This window comes from Geosmithia morbida (assembly GCF_012550715.1).
Source record: "Geosmithia morbida isolate 1262 chromosome Unknown scaffold_8, whole genome shotgun sequence".
NCBI lineage: Eukaryota > Fungi > Ascomycota > Sordariomycetes > Hypocreales > Bionectriaceae > Geosmithia > Geosmithia morbida.
Window position 1 is genome coordinate 443,383 of NW_023336195.1, and position 17,040 is coordinate 460,422.

The 17,040-nt window shown below is 51.4% G+C and overlaps 5 protein-coding genes across 5 annotated transcripts; 1 reads left to right on the plus strand and 4 right to left on the minus strand.

Annotated features, from left to right (window-relative positions):
* Window positions 1-479: 479 nt before the first annotated feature.
* On the minus strand, window positions 480-4,009 carry GMORB2_7378 (actin cytoskeleton-regulatory complex protein SLA1; the record flags this gene model as incomplete). Its single annotated transcript, XM_035469343.1, has 4 exons — window positions 480-505; window positions 575-2,302; window positions 2,388-3,720; window positions 3,812-4,009. The coding sequence occupies 4 exons, from the start codon at window positions 4,007-4,009 to the stop codon at window positions 480-482; spliced, it is 3,285 nt and encodes a 1,094-aa protein (XP_035321038.1).
* Window positions 4,010-5,061: 1,052 nt separating this feature from the next.
* GMORB2_7379 (AMP deaminase) lies at window positions 5,062-8,134 on the minus strand (the record flags this gene model as incomplete). Its single annotated transcript, XM_035469344.1, has 5 exons — window positions 5,062-5,428; window positions 5,513-6,633; window positions 6,696-7,570; window positions 7,646-8,085; window positions 8,121-8,134. 5 exons carry the CDS (start codon window positions 8,132-8,134, stop codon window positions 5,062-5,064), a joined length of 2,817 nt encoding a protein of 938 aa, XP_035321039.1.
* A 603-nt stretch (window positions 8,135-8,737) lies between these two features.
* Window positions 8,738-10,087, minus strand: GMORB2_7380 (solute carrier family 35 (UDP-xylose/UDP-N-acetylglucosamine transporter), member B4; the record flags this gene model as incomplete). The annotated part of the gene is made up of 5 exons (XM_035469345.1): window positions 8,738-9,298; window positions 9,361-9,668; window positions 9,770-9,786; window positions 9,844-9,869; window positions 10,004-10,087. 5 exons carry the CDS (start codon window positions 10,085-10,087, stop codon window positions 8,738-8,740), a joined length of 996 nt encoding a protein of 331 aa, XP_035321040.1.
* Window positions 10,088-11,139: 1,052 nt separating this feature from the next.
* Window positions 11,140-12,992, minus strand: GMORB2_7381 (serine/threonine-protein phosphatase 2A regulatory subunit B; the record flags this gene model as incomplete). The annotated part of the gene is made up of 6 exons (XM_035469346.1): window positions 11,140-11,163; window positions 11,231-11,808; window positions 11,966-12,617; window positions 12,691-12,788; window positions 12,853-12,893; window positions 12,949-12,992. The coding sequence occupies 6 exons, from the start codon at window positions 12,990-12,992 to the stop codon at window positions 11,140-11,142; spliced, it is 1,437 nt and encodes a 478-aa protein (XP_035321041.1).
* Window positions 12,993-16,347: 3,355 nt separating this feature from the next.
* On the plus strand, window positions 16,348-17,015 carry GMORB2_7382 (uncharacterized protein; the record flags this gene model as incomplete). The annotated part of the gene is made up of 2 exons (XM_035469347.1): window positions 16,348-16,511; window positions 16,577-17,015. The coding sequence occupies 2 exons, from the start codon at window positions 16,348-16,350 to the stop codon at window positions 17,013-17,015; spliced, it is 603 nt and encodes a 200-aa protein (XP_035321042.1).
* Window positions 17,016-17,040: the final 25 nt, after the last annotated feature.

Genomic DNA, 17,040 nt, shown 5'->3' on the forward strand with positions numbered 1-17,040 from the left:
TTGTGCGTTCGACTGAGACAGAGGGCTTGCAGGTAATAGGAATTTTTATGTCGTCCCAATCTATGGGAGCCGCAAGCTTTCCGTGGGTTCCTTGAGTTTTGACTTGGACTTAATCAATACATCAAGTATTCGACTAGAATACCAGATACCGGAGTAGCAAAATCCCAAGTTACCATACTTAGTAGATTAAACGCATTGGCCGAAATTGACGTCCCAACGTAAAGCTGCATAATACCTAGACTGGATGTGATAGTGACGTTTGAGTAATATATTCTGAGTTGCCTAGCTGGACCTTGATAGAGGATGTATTGTCTCCCTTTGTACTGCAAACGCTTCGGTCCTCGAAACATATACATGACCACAACGATGCTCAATTAAAGAAAACATGTAACATAGAAGAAAAAATAAATATTCCACTCAAATATAGCCACCTACGCATTTTCCTTTGGAAAACGATATTAACCCCAAGGCCGTAGTAATTAGAAGCCAAAGGGGTTTTGCGGGGCTGTAGGGGGGGGGGGGTTGTCAGCATAATCCAGATTTTTAGTTGAGTGAGGGGGTATTTGATACTTACTCGCATGAGAAAGGTTTGCCTTGCGACCTGTGGGTTGGGGTGCCAGCTTTTTTGGCTCGGGAGAGACCCCGAAACGGATTGGCGGGGCTGGTCCAGTTTGCTGAGGCTGCAGTGGTTGAGTGGCAGGCTGGTGGAACCCAGATATACCAGTCGGCTGGGTTTGCATTGGCTGCATAGACATGCCCGTCTTCTGCGGTTCAAGAGCTGGTGGAAGATAGTTGTTGATGCCCCCCGGAGGTGGCTGCTGCCCAAATGAAGGCTGTTGCTGCTGGTTGAATGACTGCTGGAAACCAGTGGGCTGAGCCTGCATCGTCGAGAACATGGTTTGCTGCTGCGCTCCTGGGTCTGCGAATGGGCTCTGACCAGGTGCTCCTGTCATCATAGGTTGCATGAAGTGGCCCTGGGGACCCACGGGCATAGACATGATGCCTTGTGGCTGGGCTCCCAGGAAGCCCGTATAGCTTGGCTGTTGCATCTGAGCCATGTACTGCTGCTGCTGCTGCTGCTGCTGCTGCTGCTGCTGGAGTCGAGCCTGCGCAATCTCGCTCAGACTTTGACCAGGAAGAGCCACTTGGGCGCCGGTCATCTGAGGAGCCAGAGCTGGTGCTTGGAATGCGGTGGGCTGGGCCGGAGTAGAAAGAGGGCGCTGCGGTGGCGGGGGGACCAGAGATCCTTGGGGAGGCGACACTGAAGAGGGCGGGGCCGGTCGCTGCCGCGGCAGTCCAGTTGGCTGAGATTGCAGCGTCTGGAAGAAGCCAGGTGTAGCGCCCTGCTGGGCAGGCGCTGCTGTTTGCGGCGGAGTGGCCCCTACCAAAGAAAGAGGCTGAGTCAGGGGTTGAGCCGGAGGTGATGGCTGCGGCCCCGTCTTGGTGGGCTCCAACGGCTCGGACAAGAGAGACAGGTCTTTCATGGAGCCCATCAGATTCGCAGGTGGAGGAGCGGCGGCACTTGCAGCGGGAGGCGGCGACTGAGTCTTAGCAGGAGTGGGCTGCTGAGGCTGCTGGCTTGGCTTCACATCCCAGGCATCATCGTCGAAACTGCCAGCGGGCGGCTGCTTCGTATCTTGAACGTTAGGCGGTGGACTGGTGCTTGACGTTGACTTGGCAGCCTCATTTTGTGTAGGGCTCTGCCCATCCTTTTTACCAAAGGCAGAAGCATCCACAATGTCGCTGGTTTGGACAGCAGGAGCAGGGCGTCCTTTTCGAGTGTTGTTCCGCAGGGTACCACCGGGTCCAGAGAACAGACCGCCGTCGCCATCCTTGGGTTTCTGGCGGCCATACTTAGCATCAAGAGTACGCATAACCTTGATAATGTCGCCTTCGCGAAGACCAAGTGTTCTCAGGACAGTCGCGTCGATGTCAGGCAAAACGCTCTCGTCCATAGAGTCCCTGTGGAATGCCTGGGCGTAGCGCTCGCAAAGGCCGACGGCCACTTCACAAGAAAGGAAGAAATCAAACCAGTCGTATTCAGGCTTGGTATCCTTTTTGACAGTTTCGACAGGGGCCTTCTTGGAGCTAGACCGAGGCTTAGCTTCATGAAGGGTGACGCCGGTCAGGTTCTCAACATATTCGATGTCATCGCTCGACATCTTGGAAATGGGAACGGCAATCTTGACGCCATTCAGCTTGTGAATATGGATTTTGCCATCCTTGAGTCCAAGGAACTGAGCCTCAACACTAAACGACTTAGAACGGTCTGTCCAAGTTCGAACCTTGGAGAGATCGGGTTCTGTGGATAAAGGTAGGGGATATATCGTCAGCTCCTGTGGTTATCAAGCGAGTAGCGACTGTTGCAAGACATATGTAGAACTTACTTGTTTTTCCCTTGGATGAGGAGCCTTCATTCCGCCCATTTTGGCGCCGACTCTGTTGTAGGTCCGAATTATTAAGACTGCTGCCTCTTTCTGGAAGAGCCATTCCCGGTCCTACCTGTTGGGGGTCTTTGCTAGCCTTCAGTGCCTCCTTCGTGAGCCGCAGCTCCTCCAAGCGGTTCTGCTCGACTGCTGACAATATCGGGTCAACAGGTGGCGGCGTCACGGTGCCGGTGATTTCGACGTAGCTGCTCGGTACTACGCCCTCCTTTCCGTTTTTAAGGCGACGCACCTGCCACCATTCGTCGCTCTTGGAGTCGTCCATTATGATGACATCGTCGCCGACAGCGACAGTAACCTCGTCCTCGCCCTGGGCCTTGAAGTCGTATTGGATGACACCCTTCTTCTTGCTCTTCTTAGTTCCAGCCATGATAACCTCCTTAAGTCCTTCAGCGCGAACGGCGCCTGCCATTTCGCCTAGGGCACGAGTAATCTCGTCCGCCGTGTCCTTAGCTCCGGCATGAAAGTCGATGCTCTTACTAGGTCGCACCAATTCCATGAAGACATGCTTTCCTTCTCGGGAGTAGTGCGTCATCTTCTCGGCTGTCCACTCTTGGGTAGGCCCATCCTCCGAGCGCTCGGGTGCAATCATGATGACACCAGTCCGCAGGTTAATACCAAGCGTCGTGGGCATTTTCTTTCTCTTTCCCAAGACGGACACCATCTCATTTACATTATACATGTGAAAGTCTCCGGGAGCCCCTCGGTCAGCATGCGCCTCCTCAACGGGTTGTATGGGGCGCTGGGGGCGCTGGGGCCGTGGCGGCTCGGCGTACGCGGATTCGACGGAAGGACGGGGTCGGCTCGGCAGAGCCGGAGAAGGGGCTTCTTCGTCCGAAGCATGGTGATAGTCCTCGAATTGCGAGTGTTCGCGTGTAGCTTGCTCCCGCGGCGGCTGGGGAGGAGATGGGGAAGCAGGCGGCATTGATGAACGACTTTGCATTACCCCAGCCAAGGCAGCGGCGGGCCCCGCCGGGACGGGTACCGCTGGAGGAGCTGACTTGACGGGGCTCGTTGGCTCCTCTGCTACAGACGTCGGCCGAACAGGAAGTGCGGGAGCCGGGGGTTCGGTTTCAGCTGCTTCCCGCCCACCCACCGACTCCATATCGATGTAGTTTGCGGGGACGAATCCATAATCGCCATCTAGACCAACGAGGATCCAGTCAGGATCCGAGGTATCGAAGATGTCAAGAATGGAGTCCTCCAGGAACGAAAGCTCCTCATCAGTCTGGCGAGTGTATTCGTAAAGGGCGCGAGCGTGGCCGACAGCTTGTGCCTATGGGGAAGAAAGCGCGTTAGTAAACGGAGCACCCGGGATATGGCTTCTCCAATCACGTATAAGGCGCAACAAAATAGCCAGTTCGCACCTGTTCCACGTAGTTGTTTGGGACAAGCCCGATAGGCTCATCTTCGTCCTCGGCTCTAGCCTTCTTCTTGGCCTTCCACCATCCATCATCGCCATTCTTGTCGAGGACGAAGAGTAGATCGTTCTCCCCTATTGTGAGCTCACCCTCAGCCTGAGGTGTGTAGTCATAGAGGGCCCGATACACGCCAGCGAACCCCATGACAGCGAGTTTCTGGTGCTGTATCCGCGAATCCGTATATTCAGTATAACGGTGCTGCACCTAGCCGGGGGGCGGTTCGTATGCGAGGTAAGTTGCGTAGTTGGCGCTCCGGCAGAGGGGGAACGCAGGAGAGGGGGGGGGAGAGTCAGTGAATGCCCGAGTATCAGGCACTTTGGTCACTGAAGTACCTTTCCTTGTTTGAGTGTGAGTGTGCCGTCCCGCGCTTTTTGTCTTTTTTTTTTTTTTTTTTTTGGGGGGGGGGGGGGGGGGGGGGGGGGGGGGGGGGGGGGGGGGGGGGAGGAATAGGGTTGATTGCAGGATGCGAAAGCCGTCGCCTTTGTTAGGTGGCTGAGAAGCTGGCATCGATGGGCAAGCTGGGTTGGGATCAGTCAGCCATTCCATATTTACTCGTACTCAAGCGAATGCAGCACCGGTTCTACAGTGCCGATTCCTATTTCAGAGGTACTCGTACTCGCGCAGTTGCTAGCGAATTGCTGCCAGGGGGGTATCCACAATGTACGAGTACCTGTTCCCACCGACGACGTAATTACAGTCAGCCACCCAACACACTGGGTTTTATTCAGTGTCCGCTATTAATATAATAATGCCATAACAGTACAAGGTAATATTCATCTCGTACGAACACTGACAACAATACTAGTATTAGTAGTAACTAGTAACTATAGTGATTACATATTCCATACTCTGCACAAGTATGTTAAGTGGCTGAGGCTGTTTTGGTATATATATATATGCATGTGCGTCTTGAAGATAAGGTGTCGTGGGTGTCCACGAGCGTAGATCTATCGTGTTGCCATATGAAGCTAGAAACAAAAACTCCCTCTATTCGCACCGGAACATCATGCCCCAATATCATTACCACCTCTAGAAATAAAACCACATCACTGATTCGGCCGCGTCAATTTCCACAAAGAGCCACAACCCATGATAGGCATATAAGTCCGCAAAGATCTCCGAGAATCATTATGAGCCACCAGTCCGTTATAACGGGACCGTTCGGACCTATATATGTCATCGCCTTCTCTATCTCTCTAAGCACTGCTACCCTCAGGTGTGTCACGGTAACCTGCGGCCCCATCTTCCTTACGAATACTACCGCTGCGGTTACCTCTCGTGTAGATTCCGGGGAATGCGCGCGCCTCATGGCCGGACAAGTGCGCGGAATAGTCTGTCGAATAGGTAATTCCTTGGCCCGTGGATGTGCTCTGAGGCGATTCTTCGACAGCGCTTTTGAAAGTCGGGGGAGCTGGCAACTTTTCCATCGTGATAGCAGGTGGCTTAGCCAAATTGACGCTAGAGCTGCTGGGCTTCAGTTTCCGCGTGGGCAAGGTGCTTGCGGTGGGCACATCGCTGGCAGCTGCTTCCTGGCTTGGATCGTGGTTCACATAGCGTCTCAAGCTGTTATGTTTGTATTTTGTGTCAATAAAGAAAGAGAAAACCAAAAATATCCAGGTCACTGATATCGCCACTATTGCAACTTACACATCTCTCTCCTCGAGAAGGGTATGAAGCCTGAACTCAACACGGCGATCAGGCACATTGGTCTTCACCATGGTGTTGCCTAGCCTCCCGGGGAGATGGCAGTTTGGACCAAGCCACTTCTGCTTGATGGATCGCTCGTATCCACTTTGATGCACAGAGTTCCGTGCTAGTTCACACATGTCGACAGAACTCAGCTTGTATATCTGTGCAGCCACGGCATACTCCTCAATCAAAGGCTCCTTCGTAAAGGCGAACTGCAGGGGATCATCTGTAGACAGGGAGACGTTCAGTCCGCGCCTAAAGTATTGGTAGAAGGGGTTGCGGTCATAGGCCAAGAACAAGGCATTGTTACTGAGTGGGGACATGGCGATGCCAATCTGCTCGAGGTAGAAGACATATTGGAGCAGCGGAACTTTTCGCAGAAGAAGTCCGTGGCTAATGCTGTGGCAGCATAGAGCTGCCACAGCTAGATGCTCGCTGTCACCCGCCTCGCCGCAATGGGGACGCAAGACAAGGGTATTGAAGCCCCGCTTCTTTCGCCAGTGGTTCAGCGAGCTCATGTTGGAGTAGAGATAGTAAATCCAGTAGCTGTACGGAGGGTTCTGCTTCATGTCCCAAACCTTGGGGACCGGGTACTTCTTGAACAGTCGCCGCTCCACCTTGCTCTCGTCGTCGACGCTGTCGAACCCTATAACACGCTGCATGAAGACATGTAGCTTGGGGTGGCTAGAGGGGTCCTTAGTGACCTCGAACAAGGGCTGGAAAATGTTCTTGACAATCTGCTCGTACGTATCCATGAGACCACTCGCCTTATAGACGTCATACAGGCGAGGAATCTGGATGAGCCAGCGGACGTTGTGAGAGAAGAGTTTGTTATCGACGACCCAAGCAGCCAGTTTGTCCCACTCGTCAATCGACTTGCCGTAGATGGACACACGCCACTCTACCATCTGGTACTTGCTCGACTCCAAATCAGAAATGACCTCCTTGGTGATCTCTGCTAGGTAACGACCGTGGATGAAGTTGTCTGTCTTCAGAAAGATGGTCCTCAGACGAGACTCTCCAATGGGGTTGTACTTGAGGTTGAACTTGTCAAAGCGATGGAACGAATCAGTATGAGCCTATGGACTCAAGTTAGCTATATATAAACAAAATAAACGGCCCAAAAAGGACAGCTACTTACATGCATATCGAGAGTGTCGATACTCAGATCATAAGCAGTCAAATTGATACTGGCAAACACCTCGGCAAGCGTGAGATGTTTCCCATCTCTGTAAAGAACAACCTCATTGGGGAACTTCTTCATCTTGCTCTTGATGAAGCGCAAGAGATGCTTCTGGTTCATACAGGCAGAGTGATGAACGTGTGTGTCGACTTTTCGGACATTGTAAAAATCACGGTGAGGCACCTTCTTACTGTCTGCGGTCTCCTGGTACTCGTTCAACAGTGTGTACAAGTTGAACTTGCCCTCGAGGTACTGTAGACGGCGGAAAGAAAAACTTTTGATGGGGCCGTCTGAAGAGGTGGTGAGGATCTCGTCGAGGTTCATATAAAATTCCCGAATCGTAGGAACGTGAACCATGGGCTCGGAGGCCTTTTCGTTTTCAAAGACTTGGTAGACACCACTGTCGTCGAGCTGAAAAGCTATTCCGTCATCCCCGGGGAGTGGGTAGAGGTCTTCCATGTCAAAGTCCTCTCCTATGTCCTGGCCGGGCTTTCTCTTGCGAGCTGGACGTTTGGAGGCGTTGTTTTCACCAGAGAGATTTGCGCCATGAGTGCTGGGACCGCCATATCCCTCCTGGTTTTCCTTCCACGCTGGGTCGGGAGGGGGAGGGTAGACGTCCCAGCCGGGCTGATCTCTTGGGTTGTCGTCAGGTCCTTGGTTGGACAGAGCGATGTAGCGGTGCCTGAGGTCCACGATTCTCTGTATGCTCTTTGAAATTGCACTCAACTCGGAGGTAATGTGCGGTTCCGTGTCGAATGCACTATTTCCTAAGAGACCAAGGTTTTCAACATTGGACCCTCTAGGGTCAGAGAACCCTTGGTAATCTTGAGCGGCTGCATGGGAGAGGAATCAGAATAGTTTCTGGCGGGGTTCCGTTAACCAGGGATGTTCCATTTAAATGAACTCACCATCCGTGACGGTGACTGACTTGTTCGCAGCTGGCGATGGTATTCCCGGTGCTGGCTTCGAGATGGACTGTGCATCGGATTGCTGTTCTTCAGTGTCGAGGATCAAAGAATCAGTGCCATACTCTGTCGCTGGTCGAGACCCTGGTGCTATTATAGGACTATCGTAGGTCGCCTGGGACAAAATGCCACCGGCGCTGCGGGCTTCGACTTGGCTTCGCTGGTAGAATAGTTTGGCATCTGTCTGGCTCATTTGTCGCTCTGCGACCGGATCGTATAACGTGGTTCGACTGGGGATGTCTCGCAGGAGCATACCATCTTGGAGCTCATCGTCGCCAGCATCGGGAGGCTGCTCAGTCCAAGGGCTGGTTTGATCCGCAGCAGTCTCGAGATCGATCTCGGGTATTTCGACCTCTTTCTCGTCCAATGCCTTGTCAATGGGGCTTTTGGGAGGTGATTCATTGTCTGCAGCCCACACGAAACATTAGCCATGACGGTGACGAGCCAGTTCCGCCGAAAACGTAGTACACACCGGCCATGACAGAGTATGTCGAATTGTCGTATATACCAGTTTTCTAAAAGCTGAGCTGGTGAGAAGTCTGAGAGCGACGTGTCAGCATCTGCAATCTCGACAAAACGGTATGTATAATTATGCGGTGAAAAGCTGGGAGGCAACTCGATGAGTTGCAACGAAGAAGAAGCGTTGCAAAAAGTCCTGTGATTCATAACACGCGCGGGACAAAGTGCCCACGGCGTGTAGATCCTCCGTTTGGCGGGGCTGCCGAGGCGGAGGATGCCTATAACCATGATAATGCAAGTAGCGGGTCAGTACTCGCCTGCAACCATGTACAAGTGCGGAGTATTTTAACACTTTTATTATAATTATGTGGCTAAAATATTTTTCATAACGAGCAACAATGTTCATGTGCGTATATTTTATATTCAGCAGCTGTATAAGACCATTTCCGTAATTGTACCTTTCACATGCTCTCATATATATGCCATTGATCCTGGTCTGTATAAAATTAATGTCGCCCGTTCCAAAAATGGCACACAAGCCATCAGAGGGCTTGCGCAATTCAATGAGTTGACCCATCATTGTTCCTTCTTCTCTTTTTCGAATGACGGTTTTGTCGGCTGTCTACCTAGGGAGTACAGGCCGCCTGCGCTAAAGACAATGACGGCACCGACGAGAGTTCCTGGGGCTAGAGAATTCCCAAACAGCCAGATGCTCAGCAAAAGACTGATGAGCTTGCGCACGTTAAGAACGATCGTCACGGTCAGGGCTGACGATGCCGCGGCGAGTAGGTTCACGCCCCGGATGCAAGCATATTGGGTGAGGACATTCGCGGCAAGGAAGACAAGCTGGCTAGGAACGCGAACCAGCGCGGGACCTAGTAGCGGCAATGAATAACCCACGTCAAGAGGTCCTGTCTGTACCATCCGACTGAAAGCCCTGTACATGGAGGGAGCAAATGGCACGAACAACGGCAGCGAAAGTATGTGGGAGTAGAATAGGTTCTCCCTCCACTGAGGGCCGTATTCTTGGTAGGTGACCTCTGTGTAAAGGCCCATGATGGCAGAAAGGACCTGTGCCACAAAGAGGATCACGAGTCCCATGCCCAACGAAGCCTGTGACCCGCCTTCTGTTTTACCCTGATCTAGTCGTGAGCCGGGTGCGCGTGCGAGTAATATTCTACATGAACGAAAACACATACCTTGGCTTGTGCATCTGACCACGCAGCGATAATGACACCGAGAGTTAGGAACACAACAGCAACGGCTTGGATCCGGGGGTATTTTTTACCCCACAGGTATCCGGCCGCCATGGTGGTGATGCTCCCTCCTGAGCGAAGGATGATGTGGACGGGAACAGAAATATCGTAGCTGAAAGCATGGTTATTAAGAACATTGATGCTGAAGAAGAGGACAATGTTGACGATCCAGCGGCGGATAGGGACTTTGTTTAGGGTTAGGAAGAACGGCGGCCGTGAAATGTCGAACTGTGCAATGTAGCCTGTGATGGCTACAAAGAGAAATTGCACAAAGGTAAGAAGAAGGCCTTTCCCCCCAAACAAAGTTAGACATTTCTCTCAAGTAGGAGTCAACGTCTCAGGTTGCACATACCACTCGATGGCTCAAAGCTTTCTTTGAATTAGTTTCAAAGGACTGCTAATGGATTGGAAAGAGGTGTTACTCACTTGATCACCTCTTCGAGAGCGTAAACCTATAGTTTCGTCCAAGTCAGCTATCCCATCCTTCTTCCACGTGATAGGTTTCGTATTGGAATATGATGGCATCACGAAATTTGGCACGTTGGAAGAGATGTTCCAGGGACAATGGATATTGGTGTCACTTTACATTTGAACAACATCCTCCGAATATCAGGCCCAGCATGGCACCTATAGCTAGGACCGATGGGACTGCCTCCCGGGCTGCCCGCATGCTGGCAGACATCTGGATATCTCTTGACTCATCAATAGGCCCCTTATCGTCTCCGAGCTCTCTGGTGTTGTTCGCCGACTGGGCCATTGCTGTGAGTACTAGCCTCGTCGACGCGATTAGGGTTTTATCGAGAAAGCGCGTTTAACTTGGGTCGCTTGCAGAGCCTGCTCCCAAAGTATTTCGTGAACTCCTAAAAATGACCGGTCAGGTTTTTCAGAGGTAGAACGTCTCAACGTTTTGTTTGGCGGCCTCGTAAAGCACGTGTGCTCAAATAAAGGTCGTTGGAGATGGGGGGTTGGATTACCTAGGTTCTCGTGGCAGTCAATACGTCTCCGAGGTCCCGCTTTTCTTTCGCGCATCGGCGGTAGATGCAGCTACAAGGTTCGAATGCCCGTTATTATCATTTGGGTATGAATGTCCACTTGATATCCACCTAACGATAGTTTCATTTTGTGCAATTGCGTACTAGGGTCTGTATTTCTAGATAGTAGCAATCACTAATACCTAGCTATTGGGGGGCGATTGGGGCATGGGCTTTTTTCTCGAACACTATACAGATCAAGCTTCCTTCCTACTCGCCAAAGGCAAATAAGAGACTGCATCTACTTGACGAATTTCTTTTTTATTTATTGGTGGACCTCGCTGCCTTTATTTCGAGCGCCGGGCTTTAGACACTCCATCGTATGCGATACTCCAACCTCACACCCATCATCCTCTGATATGTTCAAGCCGCCAAAAGTGCCGCCAAAAAGTGATCTCCAGGCACAGACAGCTTATCGTGGCCCGGACCATTGGATGTATCCGCGACAGAGGTCGACCTTCCATGGACAAATCTGTCAGATGCTGCAGTCTGCTGGCTACATGATAAGCTGATCCCCTCGGAGACCATGTTGGTCACCAGGTTTCGCCGCATTCGAAAGGAGAAGCTTCTGCTCATAGATGTAAAAGAGCCTCCCCCTCACCCCACATTTTGTCACCACTGGCTCGCCGACCTTCCAGATTCCGTACTGCTAAGTGCCCTCCAACCAGCCGTTCTATACTCCAGCATTCATCTAGAGAGCCGAGAAAACGAAAAGCTGGGGTGAATATTAGTAAAGCGAACATACCAGGTCAACAGTATCTGAAGGAGAGAAAGATACGTACGTTGTTGGTCGCTGCAATAGCGATGCTGTCCTCGAAAGGATGCCAGCTCATGTGCAGAATCTTCTTGTTAAAATCGATTTGGTCCGCGTCTGTCTCCTTCCGCATGCGCTGGGCTCCTCCAGTCGGGCTGCCCGAGCGAGACCCACCCTTCTTCCCGTTCGCAATAGGACTCGTTGCCGCATTGATAGGAGTAGGGACGCCAATTTTCTTGGCCTTGAAGGCAGACTTATCGGCCTGGAGAACGACCTCGGTCTCCTTTTCTGGGTCAGACGGATAGATCATGAAGTTGTTGTTGTAGCTGCCTGTCATGACGTTCTGTGCATCTCCAGAGAATGTCACTTCGAATTTGTCGAAAATGCTGTCGTTCTCATACGTGTCGCACAGACGTGGCCTGAGGTGCTCATGGATCGGTATCGTCTTGACTGGCTGGCGCTCCATACTAATGTCCCAAATCTTGACCGTCAGGTAGTCTCGGGACACGATGTATCGGCCGTCGTGTGAGAACCGCACGTCCGAGATGGAGGAGATAATCTCGGAAAAGAATGACCGCGATGAGGGGTCTTCTTCCTGTTCGAACACTGCAGATAGGTCAGCATTACGCTTGGTGCAAAAATAGTAGGGAAAGGGGGGGCTGGCCATGTCCAGGGACGAGCAGCAGATATCTCGAGATGTGTAGTTCCAATATTAAATAAAACACGGCAATGAGCGGCGATCATTGTGGGGTACAAGACTTACTTTTAGCATGGCTGTCACAGAGAGCACTTTCTCGCATATCCGCCAGCTTGATGGTCCCCTTGGAGCTTGCGTACATGAACCAGTTGCAGCTCTGGGGGTGGAATTCGGCGGCAGTAATGACTTCAGTCAGCTCCTCCATGTTGGCAGGTTTGATGTCAACAATATTGAAGCTCTGATCCTGGATGTTCAAGTTCCACAGGTTGATGCGCAAGTCGTCGCTGCTGAGATAGGTCTCCCCGTCGCTGTTGACGGAGATGCTGTTGATGTGATAAGCGTGGGCGTTGGCGTAGGTCTTCCGTGGGACGGCAGCTACGACAGTATCGTGGTGCGTCAGGCGAGGAAGCTTGAGATCGGAGGCATTCTTGAATTGGGCGGACGGCGGGGGACGGGGTGCCCCACCGCCGCCTCCGACGCTGGCTGGAGTGAGGTCTTGAGAGAGGTTGTTCTCGGCGACAACCTTGAGAGACTTCTCAAAGACTTTCCAGAGCTTGATCGTCTTATCGTTGGTAGACAGAAGGTAGTGGGAAGAGTTTTGCCGGCGGCACCACTTGATCTTGTTGATTTTCTCCTCAATCTCGAGCGACTTTAGGTAATCGAACTCGGGCTCATGGGATTGAAACTCGGTGTGAAACTTGTATTCGCATGACTTCTTCTGTAAAGGAGGTTAGGAGGGGCATGAAACTACGGCATATCGCGTTGAGGTGGGGGTGGGAGTGTGTATGTACCGTCTCATTGCGCTCGAAGAGGACAACGCGTCCGCCCTTGTCACCGGTAGCGAGATAATCCCCGGTGTGGTCGAACTCGACGGTGGAAATAATGTCGGCTGCAGTGAAAAAGCGTCAAAAGAAATGATCTGAGAGAGCCGTTGGGATAGGGGGGCTCGCTACCTTCTGTGATGTCTTCAACATCACCCTTGTCGCCAAAGCATCTGCATTTCTATTGTCAGTGGCGATTTAAGAAGGCGGTGAGCTCGAGCAACGCACTGTGTAAATTTCCATGTCGGTGTGCTAGCTTCGCTGTCGACCATGTTTGTTGGAAGCTGCCGAGATATCGGTGCGGTAGTGGTTCAAGCGGTCCGGTGAGGTTGGGCAATTGAAAAGGTGGGTGGGCGTCGAGGGGTCTGGGACGGTCAACGGGGTCGAAAGCTACCACCGCGACCAGCACCAGACTTAGGGAGGGCGAAAATACTTTGGGGCCGGCTTGATTGACAGATGGTGTACGTGCGATATGGACAGTGCGCTTCGATTAGTTGAGTCGCGGCTGAATGAAGGAGGCTGCAGCGAATTTGAGGATGATGTCGTTTGGCTGAGGGGAGAGGAGGGACAGCATGAGCGGAATGGTCGTGACCAAAGGCTCTCGAGACCCCACTGGGTTGGGACTAGCGTGACTGCTGCTCTTGTTCGCGCCTCAGATACTGTTTAGTTGAATAACACTTCTGTCTGGGCATGCGATACTGTATACATGTACAAAATATGCACCTAAAACATGATCCATATATACCGACATGGACATCCTAGTGTTGTCTTTTCTATTGTTGTTGAGTATATTGGTAACGGTAGATATGGTATATCCTGCTCATCTGCCGGTAGTCATTTTACATTGTAAAACGGACAAAGAGCTTAGTCTCTGGTGGTTTTGTTGAAAGATGGGCTTTACTTGCAAGTTCTCTCGTGCGACCGCTCGGGCTCAGCCCCTCCTCCCTACTCTAGCTATCCTTGCACCTTACCAGATCGCCTTTGTCCGCACATTGTGAATCTTATCCCAATATTTCTATAAAAATCCGGGGGGAGGATGTACCTGTGGAGGATAAGCAGTCAGTAAAATCACCCACGTATACAAAACGTTGCCTAGATATTGCGACGCAGCTCTCGTGACCTCGTGGCGAATGAATGAACCCCGCGATAACCGCCGTCGATAAGGGTTTAACGAAGAGTCGATCGTCGTACAAGAGTACAAGAGAGGCGAGGATAAAGAACAGTGGCTGCCATAAGCCTTTGCCTCGTTTTGTTATGCGCTGTCATAATATGCAAAATAACAAGATTTTTTCTGTCCCTTGTTTTTCTCGAGTCCTTCAAAGCATGCGGTAAATATGCGCAAAATCAAGCTACTACTACTGCTACTATACATACATATACACTCACCCCGCCACATCAGGCTTGAATCCTTTGAATAACAGTGTATTGTGAGTGTTTCAGTGACGCCATTGACTCAGGGTGGGCAAACACCTATGGTGGGCTGCCTAAGATGGCGAGAAGGCAAAGCACATGCAAGGTTCTAACCTGAAGCCCCGCCATTGCCGGCTGCCCCGCCTGTCCGGAACCGAGCCGAGTGCCTTCTATGTACCAACCACTCGGACGGGACATAAAATTGAGTAGCATCTCTCACTCTCACCTTCATTGGTAGTCAACTACTTGCTTTTCATATGTGTAACGTTCTTCTCCTTTCGCTTTTTCGTCCGAGGCCGAATTCATCCTGCCAGTCCTTCGCTGGCAGCCTTCAATTACCACCAGTGGTAGCCACTACCACGACACTCTCTGACAGCTAGGATCGGAGATAGAACTCAGTACCTGTCGGAAGTGAGCATGAATCCCAAAAACTCTCATCCTGATCCTTGCGGGAAAGACAGCGGCCATGCTTCTGAGACGCCCAAAGAAGACGCCCAAAGTTCGAAGGGGAAGGGGAAGGAGTCATCAATAGTTGATAGGCTCCGATCTTCTGGGCAAATGCTATCTCGTTCCATGGGCAGCGGAGCTCCAAACTTGTCTGGCCTGGCATCATCAGAAAAGGCAACATCAGCTACTGCAGGTGGCTCCGGAACACCTTTAGATGTTCTCCACGACACTTCGCATGCGAGATTTTCAAGTGGGAGCTTGACGCGACAGAGAGAGATCTTCAGAGGCTACCAAGAAGCCACAACGTCTCAGTCAGGATTTGACGAATTTATACATGGGCAAAGGCTACAGTTGCCCCAGGACCGCCAAGCCCAGACGCCAGTTCTTCCAGGAAATTCCATCACGGAATGCCAAACTACAGATGGAGCCGCCGTGGTAGATCTCCTATCCCAGATCCATGAGTTTGAGATGGAACCTACGCAAAAGGACCGGGACGAGAGCCTCGCGCCCGAAACTTCCGAGAGGCTGAGACAAGCTCTCTTTGAGGGTGAGAGTCAAGGGCTTGACTGGGACAACCTATTGAATTTCACACCTCGATTCGTGTTGGCTCCTGCTGAAAATGAAGGAGAGGCCCGTCTCCATATGGGAACAACTGACTCGGATCATACACGAGAAGCCTGGTTTGACCAGTGGCGGGATGTCCTTTCATCATATAACGAAGAAGTCTGGGGTGATCTAGGACCACTTGTCGAGCAAGCAAAGCGTGAAATAGTTGATTCCATTGCCAGCCGTGACGGCAATGGAAATCCTGGAGAAGGAGCTCTAGGACGATTGAAGATGATATTGTCTCATGTTCGAGGATCAACATGATAAGGAGCTGCTGGGGTACTCGCCAACAATGATCGGGGAATTTTGAAAACGTACCAATGCTTTCTTCCCATCTAGATCACAAGGGTTAAAGTCAAGATGAACAGAACAGATTGTAGATAGAGTCACCCACATATGGAACGCAAATCGCAGGAACAGAATACGAATAATGTTAGTTTCTTGCATAAGACTGTAAAACAGTGATACAAAGCAGGATTAAGCAATACTTAAAGAGGTCGCCCGATGTTTGGATCTGCTGCCGGGTAATACGAGATCTAAAGGTGGGGGGATATCATGTTGCTCTGCCAACCACTAATGACATCATGGGTTATGGGATATTCGATATTACCTCGAAATATGGAATGTGAATATTGATGGAAAGACGACCGTAATTATCGAAAAGACATGCGGTAGGTTGGGCAATTAGGTTCTCATGTACTTTTATTGATGTTGACGTTATCTGGAGGTGTTCTCTCCCTTTCTTTTTTGGTCCAACGTTCATATGGTGTCCAGCAGGTGCCATTTCACCTACCACCGGCACAACCGCTTATGCACGGCCAACATTACCCCTGCAAGCCTCAATACGAGTGAGCGTTCGTGGGTTCGTATTATTACTTGTAAAGAGGGCCTGACAAGGACGAGTCGATTGACATAGGGACTTTAGGATCACTCAAGGTCCCCACACACGGGGCAGCCTTCTCACCAAAAAAAAATAAAAATACTGAAGCGTCCAAGGCTCTCACCGCAAAGTGCATTGTCGTTGAACATCAAACATCTCCATTTTCGTTATTATTCTCACGATTGGCAACACACACATTATTACTCTGCACCATCGGCCATTTCGACATGTATCGTTCAATAACCATAGCTTTGACCCTGGCCGGGCAAGCAACTGTTGCATTTATGCCGGAGCCGACGACACATCCGTTGATGCCGAGGGCCGACTGTCCAGCCAGCATGTTCCAGTGCCCGGCGTCGTTGGGTGCTGCCTTCAGTGATGTCTGCTGTTCGGATGGTCAGACCTGTGCTCTCGATCACAACAACAGTCCGGCCTGCTGCCCCTCAGGGTAAGTCATCGTCGCCGCCATCGTGTAATAAGCTAGGATCTTATGCTAATATGCAATATATTTAGTGCTGTCTGTACTGGGGCAGCGCCAACAGGACAGCCCTCTGTGACCCAGGCAGTGTCCTATGTGCCGAATTCATACTTCTCGTTCCCCTACGCCATGACTACATTCGACAATAGTGCCGATTGTAGGTCAGCCGTAGTAGCTTGTTCAGAGAATTACGACCTGTGCACGTCCAACCTTGGAGGTGACGGCGGCAGCGGGTATGGTGTGACCGTTGATGTCCCTGGCGGTGGTGGCGTGACTGTGGGCGCCTCAGCTACCGACCTGGGCGCCTCAGCTACATCTGTCTGCTCGAGCCTGAGCTCTGAAGCATGCTCCCCTCTGGCCGCCACTGACTGCTCAATCTTTGGCGAGGGGGCTGCCGTAAGCTCCATGGACCTGTTCATGGCAGTGCGGACATCTTTCGTCCTTGCCATTTCCGTGGCTCTTGTCCTCGGCTGATGATAGACGACAGCAAACTGCAGCA